Raw genomic sequence first — 26,323 nt, forward strand, 5'->3', positions numbered from 1 at the left:
TTGAGAAAAATGTGGAAGGAGGTACGGTTGTTGCTGTCGGGGATTTTCTTGACTGCGAGCAAAATCTTCGCAGTTAAGTATTGAATTATATGGTTTTGCTTTATCCTGTAAGCTTGATCCAAAAACGTGCTGAACTGGTAGCAATACATTTGATCTCTCTCTGAATGTATCCGCCGAGTTTGACTGTTGTACTGGTTCATGAAACTGAGCAGTACTCACGTTTTCGAGATGTGAGTCATGAGTGTTTTTGCGATTTAATTCTGGAATAGAATATTTGTCAGGCAGTTCAGCTCCATGATCAATGTGCATGTGTCGGTAAAGTGCAAGGCGACGAGGAAATCGCTCTGCGCAATCTGCCTCAGGACACTCCATACCCGGTATTGTTTTATGTGCGCGACGATGCCGCGCAAGACTGGACGACTGTAGCGCTATAGTTAGTGTAAGATATAAAAGCTGTGCTATAATTCATGAAGCACATACATCAGAAAACCGTTTATCACAATCCGGGAAGCTACATGCATGAGGCTTTTCGCCAGTATGAATTCTCTCATGAACAGTCAACGCTGAGCGCTGAATGAAGCGCTTACGACAAGACACAAACCGGCATTCATACGGACGCTCTTGTGTATGAATTCGATAATGCCGTTGAAGGTCAGATTTGCGCCCAAAAGATTTGTCACAATTTGTCCAGGAGCATGCGAAGCGCCGGTTGACCGCAGCAGATTGAAAGACGGACGTAGTTGATGAGTGTTTTGACATGTTATTCATCGGCGTAATGAGCGTGGATGATGGAAGCTAAAAGCGTGAATTACTAAATAGATCTGAGAGATGCCTTTAAAGGCGGAATTCTGAGTCTGCCGGTGGCACGCTGACTGGTGTAACCGAAGCAGCAGGTGACACTTCCAGAAGCCTCCCACTTGCGGCCCCTGGGGTTCGCATGCCAATCGAGATTGGGGTACTTTCATTTATTAAATTCCATTCTAAATAGAAAAAGAAATTAGTTTGAAGTTACTGATTAAGTTTCAGAGAGTAGAGAAAGCAATCAGTCGATCGCAAAGTCGTGGACTTCTAGTCGCCTGTCAAAGCCAGCTTCCTAATTAGGTCATTTGTCAATATTCGCTTTCTGGCAGTGCTTTTCATTAATTTACACAGCACAGTAATTCCTAAGTACTGTAAAATAGGATCATTCATTGCCAGTTATCTGTTACTAGCAAATGGACAAAAGCTGATTTTCTCTTTTGACTTTTCTGATGAAGTTCTGGTAACTTGGGGCATTTAAGGGTACTTCAGCTCAATAGGGGAACTATCCCCCTCTGTATTAGGCACCTGCTTGTCCATTTGCAGCCAGGGGTTCAGGCCACTACTCCAAATGTTTACTATACAAATTTAAGAAATTCCGGAAAGAAGATTTTGGGTTTTTAGGAATCTGATAGAAAACTCATTCAATTTAGCATTGTTCTCGGCCCCGATTGAAAGAAATATGAATTTCCCCCTTTTTCATCCAAGATGTACTTAGTACATGCTAATCTCCGCTTCAGTTTCAGAAGGAGAATGAAACAGAAAAATGAAATCATTTTACTAAAGCAATACAACCATCCTACACTAATTCAGATGGTATATACATAAAGCAGTAAGCGCAAAGCAATTGCAAATTTACACGCATTCCATTCCATTAAGTTCCAAATAAAAACCCACAAAAGCTTTACAAACAAGCACCTAAAACATACGCAACCAAAGAATGAGCATAGTTACAAATTAACCTTTTATTGTCGTAAGCGACTCATCTGCGAAGCTCGCTCCCTAGCAGCCGCTTTTTAAGTCGTTCAATTTCGGGCCGGGCTTCGCATTCGCAAAGATAATCGTTCAAATTGCCTGGCTGCGCTTGCTGACACGTAAAAAATATTACCGCTGCCTTCTCCATCTTCAGGCTGATCCAGTAAGCCGTCAACTTCTTCTTCCGAAGGGACGGCTGCAGCTATTGGGTCAGCGGTTTGAGCTGCAGGAACATCAAAATTTGTGCCTTCGGTCGACGTGCCTGAGTTTTGAAGTTCTTGATTCTCCGGCTTGATCAATTTTATCTGGGCAGTATTGTACGATCTGCAGGTGTCACATTTCAACCCCAAAAAATGAAATGGCACGTCCGATTTGGCAGAGCAGTCGTTGCAATATATCACGCTGCGCCACTGATTGTACGGCTCGGGAAGGATCTGACGTTCAATCTCACGGTCGATCAGACGAAACTGACTTTCCATGTTCATAACTGATCTCGCACAAGTGGGACACTTGTACGAATTTTTTGTGTGCTCGTAATAACACTTTTGGTGTATAGAATGACCACATGACATGAAAACCACAGTCTTCGTCGAAGTGAACATGTAATCACCACAGATGGGACAGTTACACTCTGTGGAATGCTCAATGCATCTGTGCGCGTTTTCTAATTGAATCGACATGCATACATTGCAAGTCTAAGATAGTAGAGTCCCTCAAGTTAGCTTCGATCCTCATATTCTCATATTATCACTTTCAATAGTAAGCTTACCTTGCAATGGAAAAAATCACGTCCGAGTCCTTCGCCTATGCGACATATACCGCAATCCGCACAATGATAAATTGATTTATCCGGATCATCATCCCAAAGTTTACAGATGTCGCAATAATATCTCGCGACTCGTACTCCACAATTCCTACAGTCTTGAGCAGCCGGCTGCGGATGTAGACACTCCATGCAGAGCATATTGCGCGTTTCATACCGTACTAGCTGGTGCGAGGCCTCAATCTCGTCATGGCAGAAACGACAAGGATGCCATTGTTCGCATTGAGAGCATTGTAATTTGACGCCGCGCTGATAGTGCTTGCAGCCACGAATTCCATTAGCTTCATCAAACCACGTGCTTGTTTTGTCGGCGGTCGTCAGGTCAGCCTCTTCGTCGTCATAAAATTCGTCGTCAAATTCTTCCTCATCATCATTTAAACCACTGGATACAGTATCCGGCCTTTGTCCTTGAGAATTGCGTAACCGATAATACTCTTCTGTCATGACTGCATGCATGCGCAGCGCCCGCTCTTTGTCAGAGATATTAAGCGCTTGAATCAATAAGATCTTGTTTCGTAGCTCGCGCTCCTTCTCCTCGCTTAGCTCAACATTGACTCCTACATCTGCAGCAGCAGCTGCTGCTGCCGTGCCGGAATCAACAGCACCATCAAGCGGCGCAGGTTGCTGTATCTGCCGCGCACGTCGCCTCTGATCGCGAGCCCGCTGTCGACGGCGCTCCCTAGCTTCGGAATTAGGCGAAGACAATGTCACTCCATCGTCACTTCGCAAGTCGGCGTCTTCGGTATCGTAACCGGGTTCACTGCTGTCCGTCGCATCATCACCATTGGAGAATAAGTAATTGGCCAGGTGTCGCGGGAAGGAGAATGTTGGGGGTTGAGGCATGCGGAGACCAAACGTAGGAAAAGAGTCCATGGATGAAACTGAGGTGGATAATACTGAAGCGTCGGGAGGTGGAGAGAAAGAAGTTGTAGGTGACGACGAGCTGAGCAATGATGTCCATGAAGGCCATGTCTTTGTTGGAGTCTCCGAATCATTTAAAGCCAAAGCAGCATCGGTATTGGAATTAGTCGATGAAGGTATTAAATCTGAATTACTACCACTTATAAAACTGCTCAGGCCGCCTCGAGGTCGCGCATAGCCTTCAGCAGCAGCGAGCAGTCGTCTAGGCAAGAAGTCAGGTAGTCTTATGCTCGACAGGCGGGGGAATCCTCCGATTTGCGATAGATCCGGAATAGCATCGTCCGGGTCATTATCGTAGTCGTCGCTATCGAGCGAGTTCTTTCTTCTGCTTCGCGGATGCTTGAGGGACGGCGACAGTTGCTTGGTTGGAGACTGATCTGCTGATACGGGAAGCTTTTCATCCTCGACGTCCATTATTATTACAAATTGGTAGACAGCAAAAAATCAAATAACACCGAAACCTAAATTTAGTCACTAAACTTGCTTTGTATGGATCTAGATCAAACAATGTCTGGTATTGTCGACAAGTCTAATATAGTATGTAGACTGAAGGAAATGTTGCCTAATTTCTTGGCAGACGACTCCAGTTCAGAGACAGAATTCTCATCAAGGTTTATAGGGTACAATAAAATCAGCGCTATACTCTTAGTATTTATTGCAAGTGATTTCACATATAAGTGTACGCGAATAAAGTCAGACGTGGCAAGCTGGAATGAGAACGTAGCAGCTGAGTCAAACTCTAAGTGTGAATATGAACGTGGATAAATAGGCTATACGTTTACACAACGAGCCTGTTTTCTACAGTAGAATTTTGAATTGACCTGGTAGTATCCGCATAATTCATTAAAGTAGCAGGAAGTTCATAGGCTTATTATATTTTCTCTCTTAAAGACTGTCTGGAAAGTAGCTCATGAATGGATATCAGGCAGAATGATGCTTTATAATTCAGATATATCGGATAAAAAGATATCTAATGACTTACATGAATTCAGGTGTTTTTAAGTAAACAGTAAATTATAATACATTATCAAGCAGAGACAATAGCGTATATCGGCTTAAAATATAGCAACTCTGGACTGCTTAAATATTCCTATTAAACACGTATTTTTTTATTTTATAAGGACATTAACATCTTACAACATAAAAAACAGTGAAAAATCCATTTATGCTGCACTGAATATTTTTATACCACATAGAATATTGCGCCCAACACTAACCAAGAGAAAGCAAGAGACTTAACGCGATCGAGCAGTAACCTTAGGCGCGGCACCCTTGAGCTGCTGCTTCGAGAACTTGGCACCACCAACGGGGGCGGACTTAGCCTTCTCAGCCTTCTTCTTAGCCTCAGCCTCTTTCTTCTTCTCCTTAGCGAGGGCGATCGACTGGGTGCGGTCAGCCTTGCGGACCTCAGGACGGATGGAACGACGCTCCTTGATGACATCAAGGGAGGCACCGACAATAGCACGCTGGTGCTTGACGGTGCGGCGGGAACGCTTCTTGGAGACTAGAAAGAAGAGTTAGATAGTTATACTTGATGTCGTCAACACTATGATTAAACATACCCTCCTCGGTGATTCCCTTCTTGTGCATCCGGCGGAACAGAACGGTCCACGAGATTCTTCGGGGGTTCTTGCGCTGTCTGAAGAGCGAAGCGCTCTTAGAGGCGACGAATCGGAAGACCTTGGAGTCTCCACGGACGAAGAGCTTGCCCTATTAGCGTGCGTGCGTTAGCGCTCAAATTCAAAATAGTAGTTCAAAGTACCGACGCGACGTGCGAAAAGTGATTGTCAGAGGTTGGTGATCAGACAAGACTGTGGGAAGGAGTAGTTTAAATGGCAAATAGACTAGTATCGAGTCACCGACATAAGATACTCAACGCATGACGCAGACTAGACGACATTGAGATCCAGGTATTTTTGAACTGTATCGCCAGTAGTAAATGGTAATGAGTAAATGATAATGCCAGACTGCTTGCTTCAGGATACCGAGACGCTGACAATCCATTTTACTACCAAATTTACTCAAAGCAGTATCACTCAACATCAAGAGTTGTCGCTATTGCCGTCTTAATAGTCTGTCACCGTATTGATTGACTGATCATACTGCCTTCCACTTGTCTCTCGTATAGAGCACTCTGCACGTCCCTCCAGGCGCCATTAATATTAGAGAAAGGAAGATTTAAAACATACTCTGCCGGGGTAGATTCTGTTTCCAGAGAAAGAGTCGATTTCGGTTCTCATTGTGCCGGTGTTGTATGTAGAGAGGATACCTTGAGCTGAGACCGAGTGCAGTTGGAGGAGTTACGGGTCTGAGGAAGGGTCGCGGAGAGAGCGAGTAGCGGCGGGTATGTTGGGTGAGATAGTACGCAGATACGGAGGCGAGTAATGTAGAAAATGGCCGTGTACACTGCACCAGTACTACTTGAGTCTGCCGTATGAGAAGCGTAATTCAGCGTGACTGTGTTTTGTAAATCACGTGATATAAGGATAGCCCTACACATAATAGCCCTACACGCACGGCCACAAAAGCGCCGCATGTTGCCTCGCGCGGCGGTGCAGACGCGTTGCGACAACAAGGAGGGTCGAGGGTTTGGCATAGCATAGCAGAGAAAGAGTCCCGACTGACAAAGCAGATTGATATTGCTGAACGGCAAATAACAATTAGCAGAATCAATCAGCACTGCTCCAATTAGGTAAACAAGCAACACGCGTTCGGGCAGCGGAATGGGCGCCAGCGACGCGTTTGCGCAGCCCGACGCAGCCCTTCCGCTTCGGGACTAGAGCGTGTGTGCGGCCAATTAGCACCCTAATCCCGCCGCATACTGGGCCCTAGCCCTCGTGCACCTCTTCAGCCGGCGCGATAAATAGCTTTGGTTTGCTTCCCATCTATCCTATCCATCGCAGTCCTCCGTTTCTATCTTATCTCGACTTTCTTCTCTCTTACTCAAAATGAAGGGCCTCATTCTTGTCGGCGGCTACGGCACTCGTCTCCGTCCTCTCACCCTCACACTCCCAAAGCCCCTTGTCGAGGTACGTTTCCCAACGCGTCGCCTTTAGCGCGCGCCCTTGTTCGCCCTTGCTCTTCGCCTTTTCCTTTCTCTCTAAAGCACACTTTCTAACGCTTGTACCTTTTCTTATTCTAGTTCGGCAATAAGCCCATGATTCTGCATCAGGTCGAGGCTCTAGCCGCCGCTGGCGTCACCGACATTGTCCTAGCTGTCAACTACCGCCCCGAGGTCATGGTGGCTACTCTTAAAAAGTACGAGGAGCTCTACAACATCTCCATCACTTTCTCCGTCGAGACCGAGCCCCTCGGCACCGCTGGTCCTCTTCGTCTTGCCGCTGATGTTTTGCAGAAGGACGACTCTCCGTTCTTTGTTCTCAACTCTGACGTTATCTGCGAGTACCCCTTCGAGCAGCTCGCCGAGTTCCATCGCTCGCATGGCGGTGAGGCCACCATCGTCGCAACTAAGGTGGAGGAGCCCTCAAAGTACGGTGTCATTGTCCACAAACCCAATACTATCGGACAGATCGATCGTTTCGTTGAGAAGCCCGTCGAGTTTGTCGGCAACCGCATCAACGCCGGTATCTACATCCTCAACCCCTCTGTCGTTGACCGCATCGAGCTCCGTCCTACCTCCATCGAGCAGGAGACTTTCCCGGCGCTCTCGAAGGACGGTCTGCTCTATTCGTTTGATCTTGAGGGATACTGGATGGATGTCGGTCAGCCTAAGGACTTCTTGTCGGGCACCTGCCTCTACCTCTCGTCGCTCGCAAAAAAGAACTCTGCAATTCTTGCACCTACCTCTGAGGAGTTTGTTCATGGTGGTAATGTTCTCATTGACCCTTCTGCCAAGATTGGCAAAAACTGCCGTATCGGACCTAATGTTACTATTGGACCCAATGCTGTCATTGGCGACGGTGTCCGTCTCCAGCGCTGCGTCGTCCTCCAAGGATCGACCGTCAAGGACCATGCCTGGATCAAGTCCTCGATCATTGGATGGAACTCGACCGTTGGTCGCTGGGCGCGTGTTGAAGGTGTCACTGTCCTGGGTGAGGATGTCACTGTTGCCGACGAAGTCTACGTCAACGGAGGCTCGGTTCTGCCTCACAAGACCATTACCTCCAACATTGAGCATCCTGCCATTATCATGTAATTTGCCGTTTTCGTCTAATTGTTTTGATTGATTTGATTTTTTCATTTTTCTTCCTTCCCTGCTTTTCTTTTTCGCTCATGATCATGTGTTGATTGCTCGTCGCCTGTTATTTTTTTCTTGTGTTTTGGCCTTGTTGATTAATTGTTAATTCAGTCGGTGCTGTCTCGTCCGGTTTGGTTTTCGTATGTTTTGTATAATTGGGTTTTTGATTTAACAGGCGCTTAATAGAAGAAAAGATCTCATCAATTGTAAAAGTCTTGTGGTTTTTTTTCTTTGCTAATGCCTGAACGAAAGGGATTCCACCTCTGTTCTTTCTGTCTCTATTTGTTTGTATATTTAACCAGTTTAATCAATTGAACGGGCTGCATTATAGGAACTGTACATATACGAGATATGGATGCGCAGATAGACGGCCAGTTTGCAGCAGTATGTAGCCAAAAAAAAAATATAAAGTCTAGTCTATTTCAAGCGCACCCACCGCCTCCTGAAAACCTTAATCGCTGCTTCTTTCTAAGGTTTGTACATTGTTTTCGAGAGCACGACAATCATTTTACGCAGAAAGCAACTATCCACTAAATTTAGACGAAACAGTCATGTGTGTGTCCTTAAATTGCTTCTAATATATATTCTGCGAGTTCACAATATCAAACTCGCTGGCAAAGAAAAGTTACCCGGATTATCATTAAGGTTCGTGATCCGACAAGAGCGCTGCGTTGGCATTTGTTTACATTAAAACACGCTCTGGTTAACTTCGCCCATTGTCACCATTTGACCACTGCAGTCTATCTACCAGTCTAATCAGCTTTTTTCCAGAGTCTACTAATTGAGAAAATTATGAGTGTATTTTCTAAACAATCAAAATCTGCTGCTACTCGTCGCAGTACTCGCAAGAGGCATCCTAAATCCTCTACTACTTCAACAAAGCCTGTCAAACAGAACCAGCCAGACGACAGCTCGTTCTTACAAGAGAAAGAGCCCGAGGAACAAGAGCCTGAGATTGAAGAGCTCTCAAATCAATTTGTTTCGTCGGAGGTAGAATGGGATAGCAGCCATCATTCAGTACCTACCCTTGCGCACCGTCGCCTACCAGATTCATTGACAGAGGACCTATCTCAGCATGTGACACAACTATCTGGTAACAGTATCTCGGAGCCCTCGGCTAGTAAATTGGCCTCGCAAAAGAACGAAGCTGAATCATTCACCAAACCTCTACGCCGGCCTATGAAAGACGTGTCGACCTCAATCACCAAACGCTCTCAAAAATCAACCGACAGCGACTCAAGAAAGAAAGCGAGAAAGGGTCCTGCTAGACCTGACAATAAAGAAATGACGACAGCATCAATTTCGAAAACAAGGCGTCAGTCATCAAAAGCAAAGAGAGAGCAAGACTTTGTCCTTAGCATCGAGAAAGTCACCTCGTCACGTCTAACGGTATCTTTTGCTATTGGATCGACTATATTCTTTCTTTTGTGACGAAATTTCTGACAATTTGCTTCATATATATTTTTAGCTACCGCATAAATCTAACGTTGGATTATTTAAAAGAGGTCGCTCGGCAACTGCGGACGGCTGTCTTGGTGGTACACATCTGCTATAGCGCCGTGACAAGTGCTTGAGTAGTAAAACTAACCTCTTCTTAATTTAGTGGGCGATCTGAAATTTTCCAAAATGGATAGTTTAGCTCAGGCTTCCGGAAAGCTTCAAAGATTTCAAAATAGTGATAGCTTTTCTTTGAAACCAGTCACCCATCATTTTGTGTCAGAACCTAGTGACTTGGTCAAACCTTTTGAAACTATAGAGCACTCTGCAATTACGTCAGAAATTCGACCAGCTGCCGCCGACTCTGAACTTGATCCGGAGCTAACTGATGCTCCACATGCTGTTGATATTGAGAGGATGCTCAAGCAACACATTTCTGAGAATAGGACTGGTTCACTTTCTGTCCGAACTAGCGTTTCTAAAGACGAGCAATCTGTTGCTGAAATTTTATCTGAAGCGAGAACTTGTTTAGGTTCACCATTTGCTGTCTCTTCTCACTCTCAGCCTGAAGTTAAAGATCATTCTGATGAGCTTGTGAATAGTAGACAGATTTTGAAACAAATAGATAACCAATATCCTGGAGATTCAATGACACAATTAGCTCACGCCTGTGATGCTGTTTCGAGAGGCGTTTATGTACTACCTGAGCGCGACTTACTTCAGTATAACGCTTACTGCGAGGACGAGGATACTGGGTATACCAGTACTTCTGCAGCACTTCCCTCGCTTGAAGAGTACTGGGATAAGAATCTGAGCAGCTATCGACAATCGTATAATTTACATCAACAAGAGCCGCAGCAACAGCCTCGGCAATACAATACTAATTACATCTCTCAACAGTTATCAGATTTTGATTTGCCTGAACCCGAGATTAACCCTTCTAGCAAATTAATGACGATAAAAGGACTCAAAACCGAAGAAGACTTCCTGAATACATCCGGCTATTTATATAGTGATGATCTCGACAATGAACAGGCACTCTACATTGCCGCTCTTGAAAAAGAACTAGGGATCTCACCAGATCTAGCTGATCAAGAGTGTTTATACGATTATGGGTATTATTCTAGTTATCAGGATACAAGCAGTCAGCCTCCTTGCTCTATTCTGGATTTTTCATCTGACGTAGTCGAGACACCACGACGCCATCGAGTGTAATTGTTTTTGTTCTCTGTGATCTGCTTTTGCTCTCGTTTTTATTTCTCCTTTCTGTTGTAAGAATTATGATGATGCTGATGATTAAATTAATGATAATGTGATATTTATACTGCTAATAGTATATACAATACATGCAATGAAAAACATGATGCGACAGTGATCTAAAATCATGACAAACAAGCCTATAAATTTTAAGCAAACAATATTACCATCCTCTATTCATCTGAATCCCACTACTCCAACTCTTGTAAGACAAGAGAAACAAGAAAGCACAACGTTATAGGATTACCAAGTCTCAGTAACGTACTGCCAAGTGCGTACTTTTTCCTTCCAGAACGCAACCGCCTCATCTTCGCTCATTTTCCCTCTCTCAATAGCGACTTTAACCAACGCTGCCTCAACGCCCTCACCCATTCCCTTTGATGAACCACATACAAATATACGGCCATCAGGATGAGAAATGACGGACCAAACCAGATCGGCTTGCTGGATTACTTCGTCTTGGACGTACTTCTTGGTTCCACGACGTGACTGAACTACTTTGCGTACGTCTTCGTCATCAACGCCCCATTCTCCTGCATAAAGCTCGTCAACTGCAAGGGGAAAAAAGTTAGCTTCTGTCCTTGAGTATAATTATATAGACTTATACGTAAACCATACCAAGAGAATCACGACAACCCTGCAAAACCCAGACTTTATTCTTACAATTCGCATTCTTCAACCTCCTCTGAACGAACCCTCTAAACGGTGCAATGCCAACACCGGCACCAACCAACAACATCGGTCCATCAGCGCGAAACTCCTTGGCAAGCGGATTCGCTTGCAATCCTCTGAAGATTGGTAGTGTCACGGTTTTATCGCCGGACATGCGCTTTCTGGCGAGTGACTCAAGAAAGGCAGTGCAGTTACCTGCTCGTACCCGCGGCGGATCGCGCCAATCTTCTTGTGCTTCGTGTACAGTGACTGCGACTTCGATCCGACGTAATGCTGAACTGCTGTTGTCATCAGGAGACGTGAAATTATCAACAGGATCCGAAGAAAGACTATAAAATCTAGGCATGAGGGTCGGAAGAACGCAGACTAAGTAGTCAAGTGGTGGTTTCGAAGAAGGGAAAGCGAGTAATAGCTGCAACAGCGTCGGCGGATACGCTGCCGAGCGAAGGTTGCAGAATGTAGACTGTCCCTGCTTACTGCACAACCAAGACAAAATCATCTTGTCACTATAATCAGTTGCGTACTCGGCCAACACTCGAATAAGCTTCTTAGAAAGAACGCTGTTGTTAAGGTCAACAGTCCACGCCAGGATATCTTGCACAGTAGTAATCAACACGCGCGCTTCGTCCTCGCCCCAGATAGTCGGCCATCTACCACCGGTCGTACTCAGAGTGACTGGGGTGTTCCGCTTATCTTGCGCAATATCAAGCCGATCAAGAATCTCAGAGACCAAATCTAGGTCGTTGCGAGGACATACGCCGACGGCGCCACCGACGCGGAAATCTACCCCGGAAATCTCATCAGGGTAATTTGATACATCGAGATCAAAATGGTAGGTTCGCTTAATTGCATCAAGACCGGTCAAAGGTCTCGCGTCGATAATTGGAACGTTGTGCACATCATATGGAGGGTGCGGTTTAATGTAACTTGGCGGCGCGAGCGGATCATTTGCCGCACTGACTTGTTTACCAAAATCGCTGCTAGAAAACGAGATACTTACTGTCTTTTCCGGCAGTTGAACCGTTCCAAGGAGTCTGGCAGAACGTGAAATTTTCAGAAGTGGCAGTCCAAGAGAATCGAAGGCAAGGTTGCCCTGTGGAAACACGACTGATGCAAACACCGTAGCTCCAGGTGTTCCGGGGGTCGAAGATATAGGCGTCGACCCTGTCTGACAACATCCGCCGCCACAGCACTCCGAGTCATTTTCATCTGCATATGACCGTAAAGGAACTGGCAGTGGGTCTTCTGCTAAAGCGAGATCTGCAAAGGCGCGAGTGAAGTCGATGCCAAGTGTTGTGAGCTTAGGTTGCAGCTCGGGAGAGGCCAGATCAGATGACGACGGCGACCGGGGGGGTGTGGGTTGCAATAAGACAACCATGAATACTCAAATAATAAAAAATGCAGCACTAGAATGAAATGTAGCGGAAAGGTAAACTACTGAATAAAGCGAGCGAGGAAAAAGTAGAGGAAAATTGGCAAGTGGCGGGCGGAAGTAAGTAAATAGACAATTAGACTCAGACTGAATAAACTTTAATTCAAGCCTCCCCATTGCTTTAGGAAGTGGCCCCAGTTTTCCTCTTCGCGGCGCCTTTTTTTCCCTGAGCAGACTTGACAGACTGAAAGATATTGCTGGCCCGTGCTTGTTTTTGCAATTACAATAAAGTTGTTTCAGATATTTATAATGAATGACTAATATGTCATGAATCTACATTTTCTTGTCCTTAAAGATAAAACAAACGCAAAATGCAACCGGATCAGGAGAGAAGAATATTTTATTTCTAGCGGTATTCATCATACAATACAGAAAGAGAGGTGCAAATGTCAAGAATACTTATAGAATAACAGAAGGCAGATAATAATAATGATAGTGGGTGAGGTCTTGTTGAAAAGAGTTTAGGAAATTACCAACAATTTGAACCAAACCAAATTACGCATATCTTTACTCTATCAATCTTTCGAACTTATACTCTCGAGTTATGTCACAATTTCGACATCGGTCTGAAAATACTTCTCCTTGAGCTCTTCTGCATACGGGTAATCAACGTATCCCTCCCTAAGCTTGGGAGTGTAAAACGTGGCACGATTATATTTTGTCAATGGGATATGCTCTTTGATTCTGGCAACCAAATCAGGATTACTGATAAAGTGCCGTCCAAAAGCAACCAACGAATTCGGGTACGCGTCAGCGTACGTTGCTGCTGATTCGGGTGAATAACCACCAGCTGTGATCCAGACGCCAGACCATAACTTACGATAACTATCTTGGATATTCTCTTCCTCGGTCACTGTACGGTCTTCGGATCCGGAAACCCGTCCTTCGATATAGTGCACGTATGCGAGATTGGGATACCTTTTTTCGAGTTCAGAAAGAAGGTAGGCAAAAGTTGGATACGGGTCTCTCATACCCATGCCCAAATTGTTACTATAAGGCGAGATACGAATGCCAACTTTCTCAGCGCCGATAGCATCCACCACTTTTGCAACAGTATCCAGCGTCAAGCGCGCACGGTTCTCAATTGAACCACCGTAGATATCTGTACGTTTGTTTGTGACATCTTGGAGAAATTGATCTAGAAAAAATCCGTTCGCCGCATGTAGCTCGACGCCGTCAAAGCCAGCTTTAATGGCCGACTTTGCCGCGCGAGAAAATAAATCCTGATACTCTTCAATCTCTTCGATTGATATCTCTTGCGACCCGGCTGTTTCACCAAGATTGCCACCTTTGCTTGAAGCTGAAGACTCAGGAACCGAGGTGCCTGTATTCATACGACCAGTTGCGAATATTTGATTGAAGATATATCCTTTCTTGGTATGAACTGCATCGGTAATTTTGGTCCACGCTGCGATCTGAGAGTCGGAATAGATGCCCGGAAGATAGGGAAAGCCTCCTGCTTTTTCGGCAATTACAGTCCCCTCGCTGATTAAGAGAGTACCAGGAACAATTGCGCGAGAAGCGTAGTACTCTGCGACAAACGGAAGAGGAGTACCATCTTCTTCATTACGAAAACGAGTTAGAGGAGCGAGAACGATTCTATGCTGAAGCTGCGCCGGGCCAACTTTGATGGGTTGGAAGAGAGAAGATTCTGCCATTTTTCAAATTGAATAGAGAAAACGAGAATAAAGTCAGAGCAGAGTAATATTGTGATGAGTTACTGGGGTCACAACAGGGAGAAAGCAGCAGATTATATAGTTTCTACTCCGGCCAGCAATTGGTCAGCTATACCAGTGGATAGCAGTGAGTTGTCTGGGAAGATATATCGCTTACAAATCCTTGAATCTATCAGGCTGTTTTCTTGCTTTAGGACGGAGCTGCCAAATGAGCGACTTTCCTTTTATTCATGATATGGCGGCGCTTGTTTGGTTATAGACATCATGAAGAAATAATGCCTTTGTCCATTCTATTAATGTTTGGTAGGAAATGAAAGGTAGGAGATGTACGGGTTGAGATCTTTCAACAAGAGGGCGCTGACACTACTGCTGATGATTAGAAATACGGTCGGTCACAAATATCGCCGGACTCCGATACAGGATTGTGGATTAGGGCGCTCTCGGAATTGGATGCCCTAGATCAGGATCAAGAGAGGTTACGATCAGCAAGTGAAAATCAAGAGCAGAGGAAGAAATAGTGCAGTGCTACAAGGAGCAAGTGCTTGTTGCTGACAATAGGACATAGGCCGGTGTACGAATGGGCTCGAAGGTGGACCTAAGCGAAAATCATCCAAGTTCTCTATAGATCCTCCAGAAGAGTTTCTCTTTGAGCAATTAAATAAGAATCGGTCAATTGGTACATAATGTACTGCTTCGTTTTATTTCAATGCGAAAATGCCGACTGGTGTATCTGTTTTCTTTCCCGCAAGTGCGGTTTGTGGGTCAACCGCAGAGAGTGACCGCTAAAATCTCAATCCAAAGTTTCACGTGACCTGCAAACATCTTAATTTGAAAAGTATTTCGAAATAACAATGCATCGTGCGGCTGCTTGGTGAAACGAACTTTATTAATTTAACTAGTCTGGATAAGCTTGGTCGAATGAGAGATGCGTTGCTTTTACAATTATTTCTGCACTAGGTATTATATCGGATAAATCTAATTACTTTGTTCTTTTTAGAGTAACGTTTCTTTTGCTGAAAAGCAAAAAGCGTGAAAAGCAGCTGCAGGGGTAGGGAGTTTAATATCCTCCACAAGCAAAGTATGGTCCAATCTAATCTGATGAGGGATTGTCATACAAAAAAACTATACCCATATTTGTAGCAGTATTTATGAAATTGTAAAAAAATTTGCAATCAGTCGTGTTCTTATATGTTAAACGTTCTCATTGTCTTGATCTGGAAGACGTAGTCACTCCTCGCTTGTCATATCAGTTCATCACGATAATCGCCAATCTGATTATGCACAAACATTTAAGCCACTTCATGTTTTAAGGTTGACAGAACTAAGAAATGTCACTACCCGTCAACCACAAGACAAAGCTTAACAAAACAATCACCACAAAACACAAAGTACCTAGATTATAAGATAATTGGATTGCTACTGTCTATAATTTGAGTGTGAAAAAGTCGCGGCAGTACTTTTTTTTTTTCGCAGAAAATTTTTGTTATATGGGCAAGAATTTAGAATTTATCCATATAAAAGGACTGAGACATATCTTTTACTCTTTTTAATGATATTCATATATTACTTATATGTCACCATAGGACTTTCAAAAATATTATCGCGGAGACAACAATTAGGATTACAAATATTTATAGGTATATAAAAACTCACGCGGAATTCAAAACAAAATAATCGCAAACAAAAAAGGGTAAACAACTAGCCAATTTAGACGGAATCCGCAGACTCAACGGTCTTGGGCTCGAAGGACATCTCAGCCTGTTGCTCAGCCTGGAGGCGCTCCATTTTAGCACGACGTTTGGCGATCTTCTTGGCCTCCTGCTTTTCAGTCCAGCTCTTTAAAAAGGGGAAGTATCCTTTCTTCTCCTTGAAGAGCATGAGAGAGACTGTGATCATGACGACGATCCAGTAGCAATTATAGCCGATAACGGAACCGTAGGTGGCAGAGTTGACCCATCCTAAAAGATTTCTTTTGTTAAAAAAATTGATCGAAATATTAAGAAAATAAAAAAAAAAAAGAAAAAAGAAAGAAGGAACTAACCAAAGAGGGCATTGAAAATCATCCAGCCACCATCAGTCTCGCCGTTGCAGCAATTAACGTGCCAGACGGACTGGCGGACATCATAGGAACCCGCACCAGAACCTTCCTCAGAGACATCACTACCGACGAACTTGACCCAGTTGTTATCCTGGAAGTACCAGACAGCCTTGGAGAAAAGACCGGCACCGACTAGGTAAAGGAAGCAAGTAGCAATGATCAAGAAATACTGGATTTTGACAAAGTCACCACCCTTGTACATCAAATAACCAACGGTGCAACCAGCGAGCAAGCCGCAGACGACGGGAAGAGGGAAAGCCTTGGCAGGGGCTGTGAGGGAGACACCGCCGACGAAGACAATAGCTTCGACACCCTCACGCAGGACGGTGATGAAGGGAAGAAGCGCCATAGCGTACTTGCGAGAGAAGCGGCCAAACATACCCTTGCCGGCATGATTGCGCTGCTCCATGGCCTCGGCAATTTTGACACGCCATTTCTCCTTGAGCTTGTTAAGTCTGAGCATGGCAAGACCCATGACGGAAATAATGACAGTAGCGACAATAGAAAAGGCACCTTCCCAGATATCCTCGGACGAGCCCCAGATATCTCTGCCGAGAGAGTACCAGGTTCCAATGAAGGCACCACCGATAGCTAGACAGATAAAGAATCCGATAGCAGAACCGATCCAGACATGTTTAACAAGACGTTTGTAGATCGCAGGATCATCCATGGATTTACCGATACCTTGCTTTAGGAAAGCAAGCAAGACAGAGATAATGATAGCGGCTTCAAGCGTCTCTCGGAAGACGCTACAAACAAAATAAACAAGCAGGTTAGAGACTAGGTAAGACTGTGCGGCGCGGACAGACAGACAACATACATGAAGAAGACGGAGACTTCGAAGACCTGAGCCATTGCGGAAGAGTAAGGACTTCTCCGGGTAGGCTTACGAAGAGGAGTGAGGGAGGATAGAGAAGGAAAGAAAAAAAAATCAGAAATTTGGGGGCAGAGGAAGACTATAACTAAACAAAAGAGTAGCGAGCTTTGCGAGTCTGTCTAGGCCGGTCTTCGCGGGCGGCCGCTAATTCCCGCATTCGCTCACAGACAGCTAGGTTTTTCTGCATTGGGCTAGTGCTCCATCAGATAACCAACAGCGAGACAACTTAACCTGCCATTCTTTGTTTGCATACACCTTAAAGGCCTGACAGAGATACCGCCGAAACAGCCTTGCCTGACGTCGTGAAGGCGATGCCAAGCGATGCAGTGCAGCGTAGACAGAGCCAAGTAGATTGAGTCTCGAGCCGAGAAGCCAAGCCCTGCGCCAAGAAAACCGAACGTTACTCTTCCGAGAAACAGACCAAGCTTATTTTGCTTTTACTTGAAGCTGCTGGCCAGACCGCTCACCGTCGTTCTCGCTTCATTTTTCTGCTTTCTCTCGCGAGGAGTCTGTCTGCTCGAGACTTGGCTTTCCGTTGATTTATCTCCTGATTCAACTCCTAATTTATCTTATAAATTTTTGGGACTAGAAGCGTGCTTCTCCTGTATCGTATAGTAGTATCAACAGCAACTGCTTTTCCTTTTCCAAGCAATCTTACTCGTATCCTATTCACAATTGTTTTTGTTTTCATCTTTACAAATACAATCTCGTAATAACGATATTCAAGTCGTAAGCCGCGCAGACTTCTCAACATCACTTAAGACATAACATCCTTATCCTCGCAGTCAAATGCTTATATTTTCCTCATCTTTTCTGAAACCGCAACTATTTATTCCTTTACGATAGAAGATTCCTTTTTACACATTAGTTAATACATACAAACACACACACCCACATACATATATATATATATATATATATATATATATTTTAAAAATTAGCGTGCCCAGCCTCAAACATTATAGAGCCCCCTGGTGTAGTCCGCCCTACTCCACTATCCTCAAGTCCTCCCATACTATCCATCAACCCCGGCTCAGGCGTCAACCCCGTATGTCCAACATTATCCCACTGCAGCTGTGAATTCATCGGAGTAGCTCCGTTATGTCCATTCACTGGCACTCCGTCCGGAACCGGACCACCGCCGACACCGCCCATCATTACTCCTCCTGCCAGAGCTGAAAGTGTGTTGGCGCCATTCATATCCATTCCGTTAATATACATATCCCACTCCGTCCAATTCACTCCCTGCGGAATATCGTTCCCTGGACTCTGTGTCATCATCATCGCTCCAGTCTTGGATAATATACCCAACTCGTCGGCTGAGAATAGTCCTGTCTGCTGCGACGACGACGACAAAATTCCTGTCGAATCGGCACCGCCTAGATGCTCAGGAGAAGCCCTCATTCTAGTATGTGTCGGCGGCTGTAATGAGCTGCCACCTGGTGAAACACTATTAATACCAGTCCCGTTACCATTGGTAGATGATGGTGTTGAATCTGAATTGGAAAACATTGGTGTCGCAGTTGACGAGACAGATGTCTTCGGCGATACTTCTGCTTGTCCTAACGACGACGACTGCTGCGTTTGCCTAGATGCCGATTGCTGCTGCTGCTGCTGCTGTGGCTGTTGCGGCTGTTGCGGCTGTTGCGGCTGGGCTTGCGCTCCATACATCTGCTGCATCCATGACTGTTCCGGCAATTTTCTAACTCTGAAAGGTGCATCCATGTAAATTTCATCCTCTTCGGGCAAGAACTGTATATTGTTATACTGTGAATCAACCTGCATAGGCATCTGTTCTGCCTGAGAATCCAAATCAAAAATACAAGCCGGAATCGGATCGGATACCGATATCTGCTTCGATCCATTGCCATCATCCGTCGCTCCTTCGTCAGCCAAAGTGCGCTTAACAGTCGAGGCGTGCGTGTCATACGACAATTGCGAAATATCAACATTTATAACGGTTTCAGTGACACCAGGCAAATCCAAAGGATAAGCTTCCTGCTGCTTCCGTTGCCGCGACAGCGAATCATGCCGTATCTTGGCTCTTTCTTCGGGTGACAACCTTTCCATTTCGTACAAACGCTCTAGAAGACTTTCAATCAGACCATGCTTTTTAGCAGCAGACATATCCCATCTTCCAACTTGTCCCAAAATCAACCTAGACGCATCTATAGCATCTCGGATAGTCTGGCGTTGGAACGCAGACAAACTGTCCATGTTCGAAGACAGCTCCACACTAAGCATAATACACGCATGGAAGAAATGATTAAGCATAATTCCGTCAGTAAACCACGAGAACAAATGAAGCGTTTCTCGTGCAGCAGGCGAATGATATAGCCAATTCTGTCTCCGCAGAATCTGAAGCGACGCATCCATACATTCCTCTTTACTTCTCCTGAACTTAGCCGTTGTTTGTGCTCGAGCTGCAAACGGTCGATGAAGCACAATCAACGACTTACGGTATTGCAGGTCAAGCATCAGTCGCTGCATAATTAAATACGGTGGATCCAACGGATTTGAAGCCTCTGGTGGAACTCGAAGATATTCGGGAAAACTGGCATACGTAGCCCGCAGCTCGGCATCATGCGCCAATATTGTATCATAGCCAGGTCTTGGTCGAAGCGAGAATGTACCAGACACAATACGACACAACACATTTGACATCCGCGAAGAACACAACAAATATGAGCTATCAGTTTCCGAGTCAAAAGAGCGCGATTGCGGTGCTGTTTCTGTCAAGGGAGAGATATCCTTGTCATTCAGGTTCAATGGCATCCGCACGTCATGCTCTCCAGCGCGAATTGTCAACGGGAGACCTTCGTTAATTGAGAATAGAATATCAAGCGACGTAACAAGACTCCAAATTTTTCGTCTAACTTCAGCTTCAAAAGGAGAAATATTGAACCACTTCGGATCACGATGCAAGCCCTACATATGATAAAGTTAGTAAGCGTCCCTTTTTTTTTTTTCACAAACGAGCCATATCCTACCATAGACTGGGCTATTCGGATTATTACTCCAACAGAAACCCACGAACGCTCCATCCAAACCCCAGTTAACGGTATCCGCGTTTCAGCCATAAGCCACAATATCAGAGCGCGGACAATAGATATACTGCCTTTTGTCATAAAATTACCTTCCACAAGACACATCTCAGCAGCCTTGTGCCATCCTGTCCATGTCTTGACTTCACGACCCGCATACGCTGTCGGTGCATCACCAGGCCTGTAAGACTGAAGAGCAATCGTCAGTATGCTAAACAACATGCCAACCCAAACGATTTCAACTGAGTTTGGATCATGCCAGAAATCTGAATATTCTTGCTCAAACGTTGGTCTGTGAGTTACGCGATAAAGTGGATCAAAAATATCAAAATATCGCATCACCAACAAATCGCACAATTGCTTGTCTGGCGTCACCCCTAAAATATCAGCGATATCAACATTCCGCAAGTTGTTGAAAGGAAATCCATTGTTGATAGGTGAATCTTCGTCGTCATCGTCATCAGCATCTTGAGGAACTTGCGGATATTCAACAGCTATTTGTCGCCCTTTTTCAAATAAGGCTTTTACTTCACTCAGCTGTGAACTCAGTTAGTAGAGTCATTCTAGATTAAACCAGAGAAATTCGTACCTCATTTAACAACGCTCCCCAGTGCGTTTCTCCATGGTACATCGCCTTTCCCTTTCGATCTAACTTCATCATTCCAAGTGATTCACGCACCGCATCTACGTCAGGAGCCAAATTTCCAGTAGATTTCAATCGAGAACGATTCAGATATTGATTTGATGCTCCGCTTTCTGCACTATTGCTTGTGGGCGAGATGGATTCGTCTGCTGGTGATTCTCCTGTACTTTCCGATTCGCCTGCTGTAGAGTGCATAAGACTAGAAAAAAATTGTTAGCACATATGAATATTTCTTTGAATATCGTCACGGCGATGTCGTACCCTAGTACTAAACTCTCAAGCTTATCCAGTCGGTTTTGTAGCTCAGCTCCTGAAGGTTTCTTCCCATTTACAGCACCGGCAAACATTTGTGATGACATTCCTTGACTAGCGGCAGTTTGAGAAGTCATCTGTGAAGCGCTGCTGGGCACCAGATAGACACAAGCTCCTTCATCTCCCCTCTTCACACAATTCTCGCATGGATGACCGCGATTACATTTTAGCTTGCGCTGGCGGCAGAAGTTGCATGATAGAGGAACTCTATTGCGTTTGCGAATAGTTTTGTGATCTGCTGAAGACATCGTGTTGGTAGGAGGTATGACCGGTGGTGTGATTGAATTTCGCGACCCTATAGGTAGATCAAACGAGCTCATGGTTGTGCTTTAAAGTCGAGATTTGAAGTCGAGAAATATATATAGATTGTATCTATATATAATAGAAGCAAAACTTTAAACGAAAAAAAAAAAAGAATCGTGGCACTGAGAAGTACTACAAATAAGACAAAAAAATTAAAGACATGAAAGCGCGCAGAATCACTATCTTGATGAGATCAATCAATTGACGCTTCTGCGAGTGCTGCACCGTTTACTGCAAGCACTGCAAGCCAGACGGAAAAGAATATTCTAAAAAAAGACTCTGAATAGTTGAAAGTAACTAAGCGGGGGTCTAAAAAAGAAACTGTCAGCAAAATGAAAAAAAGCTCCAGGATGAAGCCGCCACTCTCGATGAATTTGGACTACCGGGTGCAAGGCATCACATCACGAACACGATGCAGATTTATCCGCATGAGAAGTTCGCTGTAACAGAAAAGGTACAGCAATACTCAGTGAGTGATCTCAGATCATTGTGGGATCAGACAAGCTTTGGTGATTGGCAACAGATATAGGCATCAATGATGAAAGAGTGGCTACTTTGTCCGCGTAGAGCCCAGACCATCGGAGCCTAAATCGCGGCTGGTAAATGATAGATAAATGACATACATTAAAAAACACCACACAGCAAATTAGATCGAAAATAAGGAGAAGGTCCGAAAAACGGCTGTGGATTGAGAAGGGGTTGGTCGGTGCCAGCAATTTCAACTGGGAGAGGTATTAACACACGAGGAAGCCAGACGTCAGTCAGCACTTACGGTTTGCTGCTAGAGTCCGGTGTGTCTCGTAGGTAATTGCTAAAAATGCTCTCTGTGTGCAACGGGCCTCGTACCGAGACACACTTTTGGAGGTGGCAGTCCCAAGCGCTGAATTGAGTCATAGTTCACAATACTGTCTCTGCCCTGAGTCCGAATCATCGGTTCTGCCACATATGATCTACAAGTTTCTAAATATTTAGTCATGGTGGCGAGGTAAGGATAATGAAAATTATTACGCGCTACGGCCAAGAGGAGAGAAAAATAGTATGGCCCGACCCCAACCTCACACACAGAATCGTGACGTAATGGCAATGAGTGAAAGCCCAACCTATTCCGGTAGCAAAATCGTAAATGACAGCATATTATTTCATACGACTGGGACTTTTTACGATAAGCAATTGCACAACTGTAAAAAAAGGGAGTCCATTAATGCGAATTTGTACCCGAGCTTTTAAAACAAGCACGCACTACACGAAATTCCGGGATGCACCTTTTAACGATGAGTCTTCTGCATCGCTATCACTCCCTCAATCTTTTCTGTCGCCATTTCAAGCTTTTGCTTCTTTTCTTGCAACTCCAAATGCCTTCGAACTTTAGCATCCTCCCGTGCAAAATGCTCAATCTGAGCAGACGAGAGTCCGTGACCTACACGCACATCCAGTTCTCGCGGAAGATGATAGTAGAAATCGGACAGAAGCTCAACGTTGAGGAAGAGAACGGCAGTTTGCGTTAACTTGTCGGCAACCACGTCAAGGAAAATTTCTGGGCAGTAGAATCTATTTTCGGACCTGCATTGCTTGGACTTCAATGCCTGCATTCGCAAACGTAAAATATCTGCGCGCTTGCTCAAAAATATTCCCTCGCGACCTATTTCTCTAATTAGTATATCAGACTGCAAAATTTAAACAATTTCTGCATTACCCCTGTCAAGAAGCGCTTGGCTGAATCCGTAGACTTCATTCGCATCCTCAACCTTTACTTGCCCCTTGATGCTCTTTTCCACAAACGTTTCCACTTGCGCAAGCTTCTTGCCTCCTCCGACACTCTTTTGCAGCACGCCATACGCATGCTCGCATTGTCTTAATTCTTCCTTCAGCAATGCAAAGGCATGCTCCCGGCTTCGACTCCACTCGCGGTCTTCAACTTCAACTTCGTACTTGTAGGGTTTTATGCAGTTTTCTACTTGATCCGCGGTAGAATAGAAACGTGAATTTAAAATCTCGTTTGTGGCATCTTGAATTACCGTCTTCACAAACGGATGGGTTTTGAATGATCCACTATTAAGTAAATGCTCCATTTCTCCAGATAAAGCATTGGATACTAGAGTGGTTGATGTTCTCCCTACTCCAGATTTTGTCAAACTAGACACACATGCATCTAGCTGCCGCAGCCAATACACGTCATCCCTGCTGGCATTCGGAAGATCGGAAATTGCTCGAACAATTGCGTTTGCTACCTCGGCTTGACTGTTTGAGTTAGTTGGTTCCAGGTGATTCCAGTATCTCTGAGCTAGGAGATCCAGAACATATTGATCGAGTTCACTCTTGAGCATCGACTTGACTTGCTCTCTTCCAAATTTACCTGCGAATTCCTTAAAACTCAGTTTGAAAGCGTCAAGGGATTGCGCTAGATATGACTCGGCTGTTATTGGACGATCGTTGTATTCCACTTTAAATTGGTATGCAGTTTCTTCCAGCTCCTGATGGATGGCATCGCACGTTGGTTGTAAGTTCTTAGCCATCGTCTTCTCGAGTGTCCGCATTAACTTGTTTCGTAAATTTATAACGCCCAAGGTCGGGCGCTGTTCATTGAGTCTTGCACCAGCAGGCAGCAGATCTGCCTTACCATTCTCCAATACTTGAGAGAACTCTGGATGATGGCTGAAATAATTTTCCTCATTTCTTGCGATGACTGCTCCAATATCTGTACTTTCGCTTCCGCTACCTAGACGAAACAATAGCCCATTGCTCGCCCTCGACGACGGAATACGACTAACCACACCAACATAACCCATCTGAAGTGGATAATTTTTGTTCTGTAAAATCTCCAGAGCGCGCTGCGGCTCAACCAAATCCATCTTGGTAACAACACCTATGGTGCGTTCACCCCTTGGGTCAACCCGACGCGACGCGCGAAGAGCAGTTGAGTTGGCCAAGTCAACATCCGCCGCAGATATAGCCAGTATAATATTTGGGGCTTCGATGTACTTGTCGCATAATGCCGAAATCTTAGTTTTCAGACTCTCTGGCTGATCAGCGGCGGCAAGCTGGATGTACCCTGGCAAATCAATCAAGGTCAAGTCAGGTATATGAGGAGAGTAGATGTTCAAACGAATGGGATCAGAAGACACCGCCTCCGAGTCAGGAATAGCAAGATTAAGATCGGTCAATGTTCTTTGTATTTGACTGAAATCGGTTATTTTGCCAAGTTTCAAAGCAGGAAATTCGCCATATTCTGCGGCAGCATCCGGCGAGTTGACTAGAGTAAGCTCGATTGGCCGCCTAGTGACCATATTATTGCCCTTTGGCAAGAACTCGTGGCCCACTATCGCTTCGAGAACAGACGACTTTCCCGAACTCTGAGAACCGATGACAACAATGGATGGTAATTGCACTCTTGTTAGAGAGGAGCTTCCAGAACCATTATTGGCAATCTCTTGCAGAATCCCTCTAATTTCGATCATCTTCTTTGTCAGCAGCATCATTTTCGAAGTAGAAGCTGCTATTCTCTCTTCTGTATCAGTTGAGTCATTCATTGATGAGACTGCTGCTGCAGTTCCAGCAGCAGCCAGCGCGGTGTCTTCTCCACCACCGCCTCCATCTCCTCCACTTCCACCGCCGCTACTTTCATCATTGTTATTGTGTGTTTTGCTTTCGTCTTTTCCGGATGCGGGAGCGTTTGAAGCGTCCTTAGAGCCACCATCAAATAAAGACTTCAGCCAATCAGGTGTACTTATACTATCAATTCCGTCTTTTACGGTTGACGCAGTATCCGAGAGCCATTCTGTTGCTGCATCGATTTGTTTCTGAGTGTAGCCTGCCGCTTCTGGATATTATCACAACAGTCAGCAAGATGGCACTCGCTAAATCACTCTTAAATAATTTCAATACTAACCTTGAACTTGATAGTTAACGTATGCCAGTCCAGCTACAACAGCTCCGCCTGCCGCAGCGGGAACTCGAACCATCTTTGCAATGAGTTTTCCCGGAAAGAATGATAGTCCACGAGCACCCGATGTCATCGCTGCTATCCGTCGGTAGTTGTTTCCATCAAACCCACCGTGCGGATACAGCCTTGAGTATCTGCTCATAGTCGGCCGTGCCATTCTACTTGTTGAAAAATGCAATAGCGCTGCAGGCCGCTGCAGTCGCGACGCTGCATAGCGCATGGGGCGTGACATCTTCAAGCTGAGATCGCTGAAGCGACGGAAGCAAGCTTGTTGAAGCCTCGGAATTCGCTAGCTTGCTAAGACTCCGTCTACCAGTACGGCAAAACTTACTTAAGGTCGCAAATCGATCTATAGCGCAGAACAATATATGCCTACGAGATAAATGTCATGACACACTACAACGCGTTCGTGATCTGTAGACAGCGCCACTAGTACCAGCCCTAACCTCTTTCTAGTCACGTGGATGGGACTTGTCTAATGAAGGCTTGGGAGTTTCTGGCGACCGATGGTCCCGAAAGGCCAATATTTTCCGGGTTTGCTGACGTCAATTTACAGGACACAAGCCTAATCAGAACAGCTCTTATCAGATATTGGGCTAAATTGAGCTTCTCACCCACGTTTAGCACTCTATATCTTCTCTATATCTTCTCTATTGTTTTATTGTTCTATTTATGCTGATTATCGGGTTTGCTGATAATATCTTTTCTACTATCACTGCCAGTCTTGACTCAGTCTTTGTTTCTTAATCGCGGGTGGTGGTGCTAGTTCAGTCCTTGCAGAAGACCTCCTATAAAGACAAAGTTGATTTGATCTACTTAAACTCTTGGAGCGCAACTGCTTTGCTTGCGATAAGTACAAGAAGACTTTCTCCGGTCCTATGGGCAAATAATGGCGGCTACAGAGGATCATGATGGCG

At 44.9% G+C, this 26,323-nt stretch overlaps 10 protein-coding genes across 10 annotated transcripts; 2 read left to right on the forward strand and 8 right to left on the reverse strand.

Moving 5' to 3' along the window:
• Positions 1 to 279: 279 nt before the first annotated feature.
• Positions 280 to 759, reverse strand: V2V93DRAFT_319633 (uncharacterized protein; the record flags this gene model as incomplete). The annotated part of the gene is made up of 2 exons (XM_066907283.1): positions 280 to 420; positions 481 to 759. Coding segments are annotated over 2 exons (420 nt in total), but the record flags the coding sequence as incomplete, so codon positions are not given.
• A 656-nt stretch (positions 760 to 1,415) lies between these two features.
• Positions 1,416 to 4,225, reverse strand: V2V93DRAFT_362902 (uncharacterized protein). Its single transcript, XM_066908467.1, has 2 exons — positions 2,543 to 4,225; positions 1,416 to 2,468 (listed from the first exon to the last, which is right to left on the reverse strand). The coding sequence occupies exons 1-2, from the start codon at positions 3,929 to 3,931 to the stop codon at positions 1,824 to 1,826; spliced, it is 2,034 nt and encodes a 677-aa protein (XP_066768707.1). The 5' UTR covers positions 3,932 to 4,225; the 3' UTR covers positions 1,416 to 1,823.
• A 46-nt stretch (positions 4,226 to 4,271) lies between these two features.
• V2V93DRAFT_22655 (60S ribosomal protein eL24) lies at positions 4,272 to 5,933 on the reverse strand. Its single transcript, XM_066907058.1, has 4 exons — positions 5,707 to 5,933; positions 5,080 to 5,227; positions 4,655 to 5,021; positions 4,272 to 4,596 (listed from the first exon to the last, which is right to left on the reverse strand). Exons 1-3 carry the CDS (start codon positions 5,755 to 5,757, stop codon positions 4,753 to 4,755), a joined length of 468 nt encoding a protein of 155 aa, XP_066768708.1. The 5' UTR covers positions 5,758 to 5,933; the 3' UTR covers positions 4,272 to 4,596; positions 4,655 to 4,752.
• Positions 5,934 to 6,401: 468 nt separating this feature from the next.
• V2V93DRAFT_362906 (nucleotide-diphospho-sugar transferase) lies at positions 6,402 to 8,119 on the forward strand. Its single transcript, XM_066908468.1, has 2 exons — positions 6,402 to 6,546; positions 6,660 to 8,119. Exons 1-2 carry the CDS (start codon positions 6,466 to 6,468, stop codon positions 7,671 to 7,673), a joined length of 1,095 nt encoding a protein of 364 aa, XP_066768709.1. The 5' UTR covers positions 6,402 to 6,465; the 3' UTR covers positions 7,674 to 8,119.
• A 272-nt stretch (positions 8,120 to 8,391) lies between these two features.
• V2V93DRAFT_362908 (uncharacterized protein) lies at positions 8,392 to 10,550 on the forward strand. Its single transcript, XM_066908469.1, has 3 exons — positions 8,392 to 9,104; positions 9,184 to 9,253; positions 9,319 to 10,550. The coding sequence occupies exons 1-3, from the start codon at positions 8,508 to 8,510 to the stop codon at positions 10,365 to 10,367; spliced, it is 1,716 nt and encodes a 571-aa protein (XP_066768710.1). The 5' UTR covers positions 8,392 to 8,507; the 3' UTR covers positions 10,368 to 10,550.
• V2V93DRAFT_362910 (uncharacterized protein) lies at positions 10,426 to 12,544 on the reverse strand. Its single transcript, XM_066908470.1, has 2 exons — positions 11,028 to 12,544; positions 10,426 to 10,960 (listed from the first exon to the last, which is right to left on the reverse strand). Exons 1-2 carry the CDS (start codon positions 12,457 to 12,459, stop codon positions 10,653 to 10,655), a joined length of 1,740 nt encoding a protein of 579 aa, XP_066768711.1. The 5' UTR covers positions 12,460 to 12,544; the 3' UTR covers positions 10,426 to 10,652.
• Positions 12,545 to 13,055: 511 nt separating this feature from the next.
• Positions 13,056 to 14,171, reverse strand: V2V93DRAFT_319294 (uncharacterized protein; the record flags this gene model as incomplete). Its single annotated transcript, XM_066907271.1, has 1 exon — positions 13,056 to 14,171. One exon carries the CDS (start codon positions 14,169 to 14,171, stop codon positions 13,056 to 13,058), a length of 1,116 nt encoding a protein of 371 aa, XP_066768712.1.
• A 1,561-nt stretch (positions 14,172 to 15,732) lies between these two features.
• On the reverse strand, positions 15,733 to 17,187 carry V2V93DRAFT_362916 (iron permease FTR1/Fip1/EfeU). The gene is made up of 3 exons (XM_066908471.1): positions 17,108 to 17,187; positions 16,231 to 17,036; positions 15,733 to 16,147 (listed from the first exon to the last, which is right to left on the reverse strand). Exons 1-3 carry the CDS (start codon positions 17,140 to 17,142, stop codon positions 15,897 to 15,899), a joined length of 1,092 nt encoding a protein of 363 aa, XP_066768713.1. The 5' UTR covers positions 17,143 to 17,187; the 3' UTR covers positions 15,733 to 15,896.
• A 907-nt stretch (positions 17,188 to 18,094) lies between these two features.
• Positions 18,095 to 21,483, reverse strand: V2V93DRAFT_377643 (fungal-specific transcription factor domain-containing protein; the record flags this gene model as incomplete). Its single annotated transcript, XM_066911924.1, has 4 exons — positions 18,095 to 20,092; positions 20,155 to 20,745; positions 20,798 to 21,050; positions 21,113 to 21,483. 4 exons carry the CDS (start codon positions 21,481 to 21,483, stop codon positions 18,095 to 18,097), a joined length of 3,213 nt encoding a protein of 1,070 aa, XP_066768714.1.
• A 1,115-nt stretch (positions 21,484 to 22,598) lies between these two features.
• On the reverse strand, positions 22,599 to 25,796 carry V2V93DRAFT_362920 (uncharacterized protein). Its single transcript, XM_066908472.1, has 3 exons — positions 25,353 to 25,796; positions 23,160 to 25,283; positions 22,599 to 23,105 (listed from the first exon to the last, which is right to left on the reverse strand). Exons 1-3 carry the CDS (start codon positions 25,636 to 25,638, stop codon positions 22,732 to 22,734), a joined length of 2,784 nt encoding a protein of 927 aa, XP_066768715.1. The 5' UTR covers positions 25,639 to 25,796; the 3' UTR covers positions 22,599 to 22,731.
• Positions 25,797 to 26,323: the final 527 nt, after the last annotated feature.

Source organism: Kockiozyma suomiensis, assembly GCF_038497685.1.
Source record: "Kockiozyma suomiensis strain NRRL Y-17356 unplaced genomic scaffold V2V93scaffold_1, whole genome shotgun sequence".
In the NCBI taxonomy this organism is placed as follows: domain Eukaryota; kingdom Fungi; phylum Ascomycota; class Lipomycetes; order Lipomycetales; family Lipomycetaceae; genus Kockiozyma; species Kockiozyma suomiensis.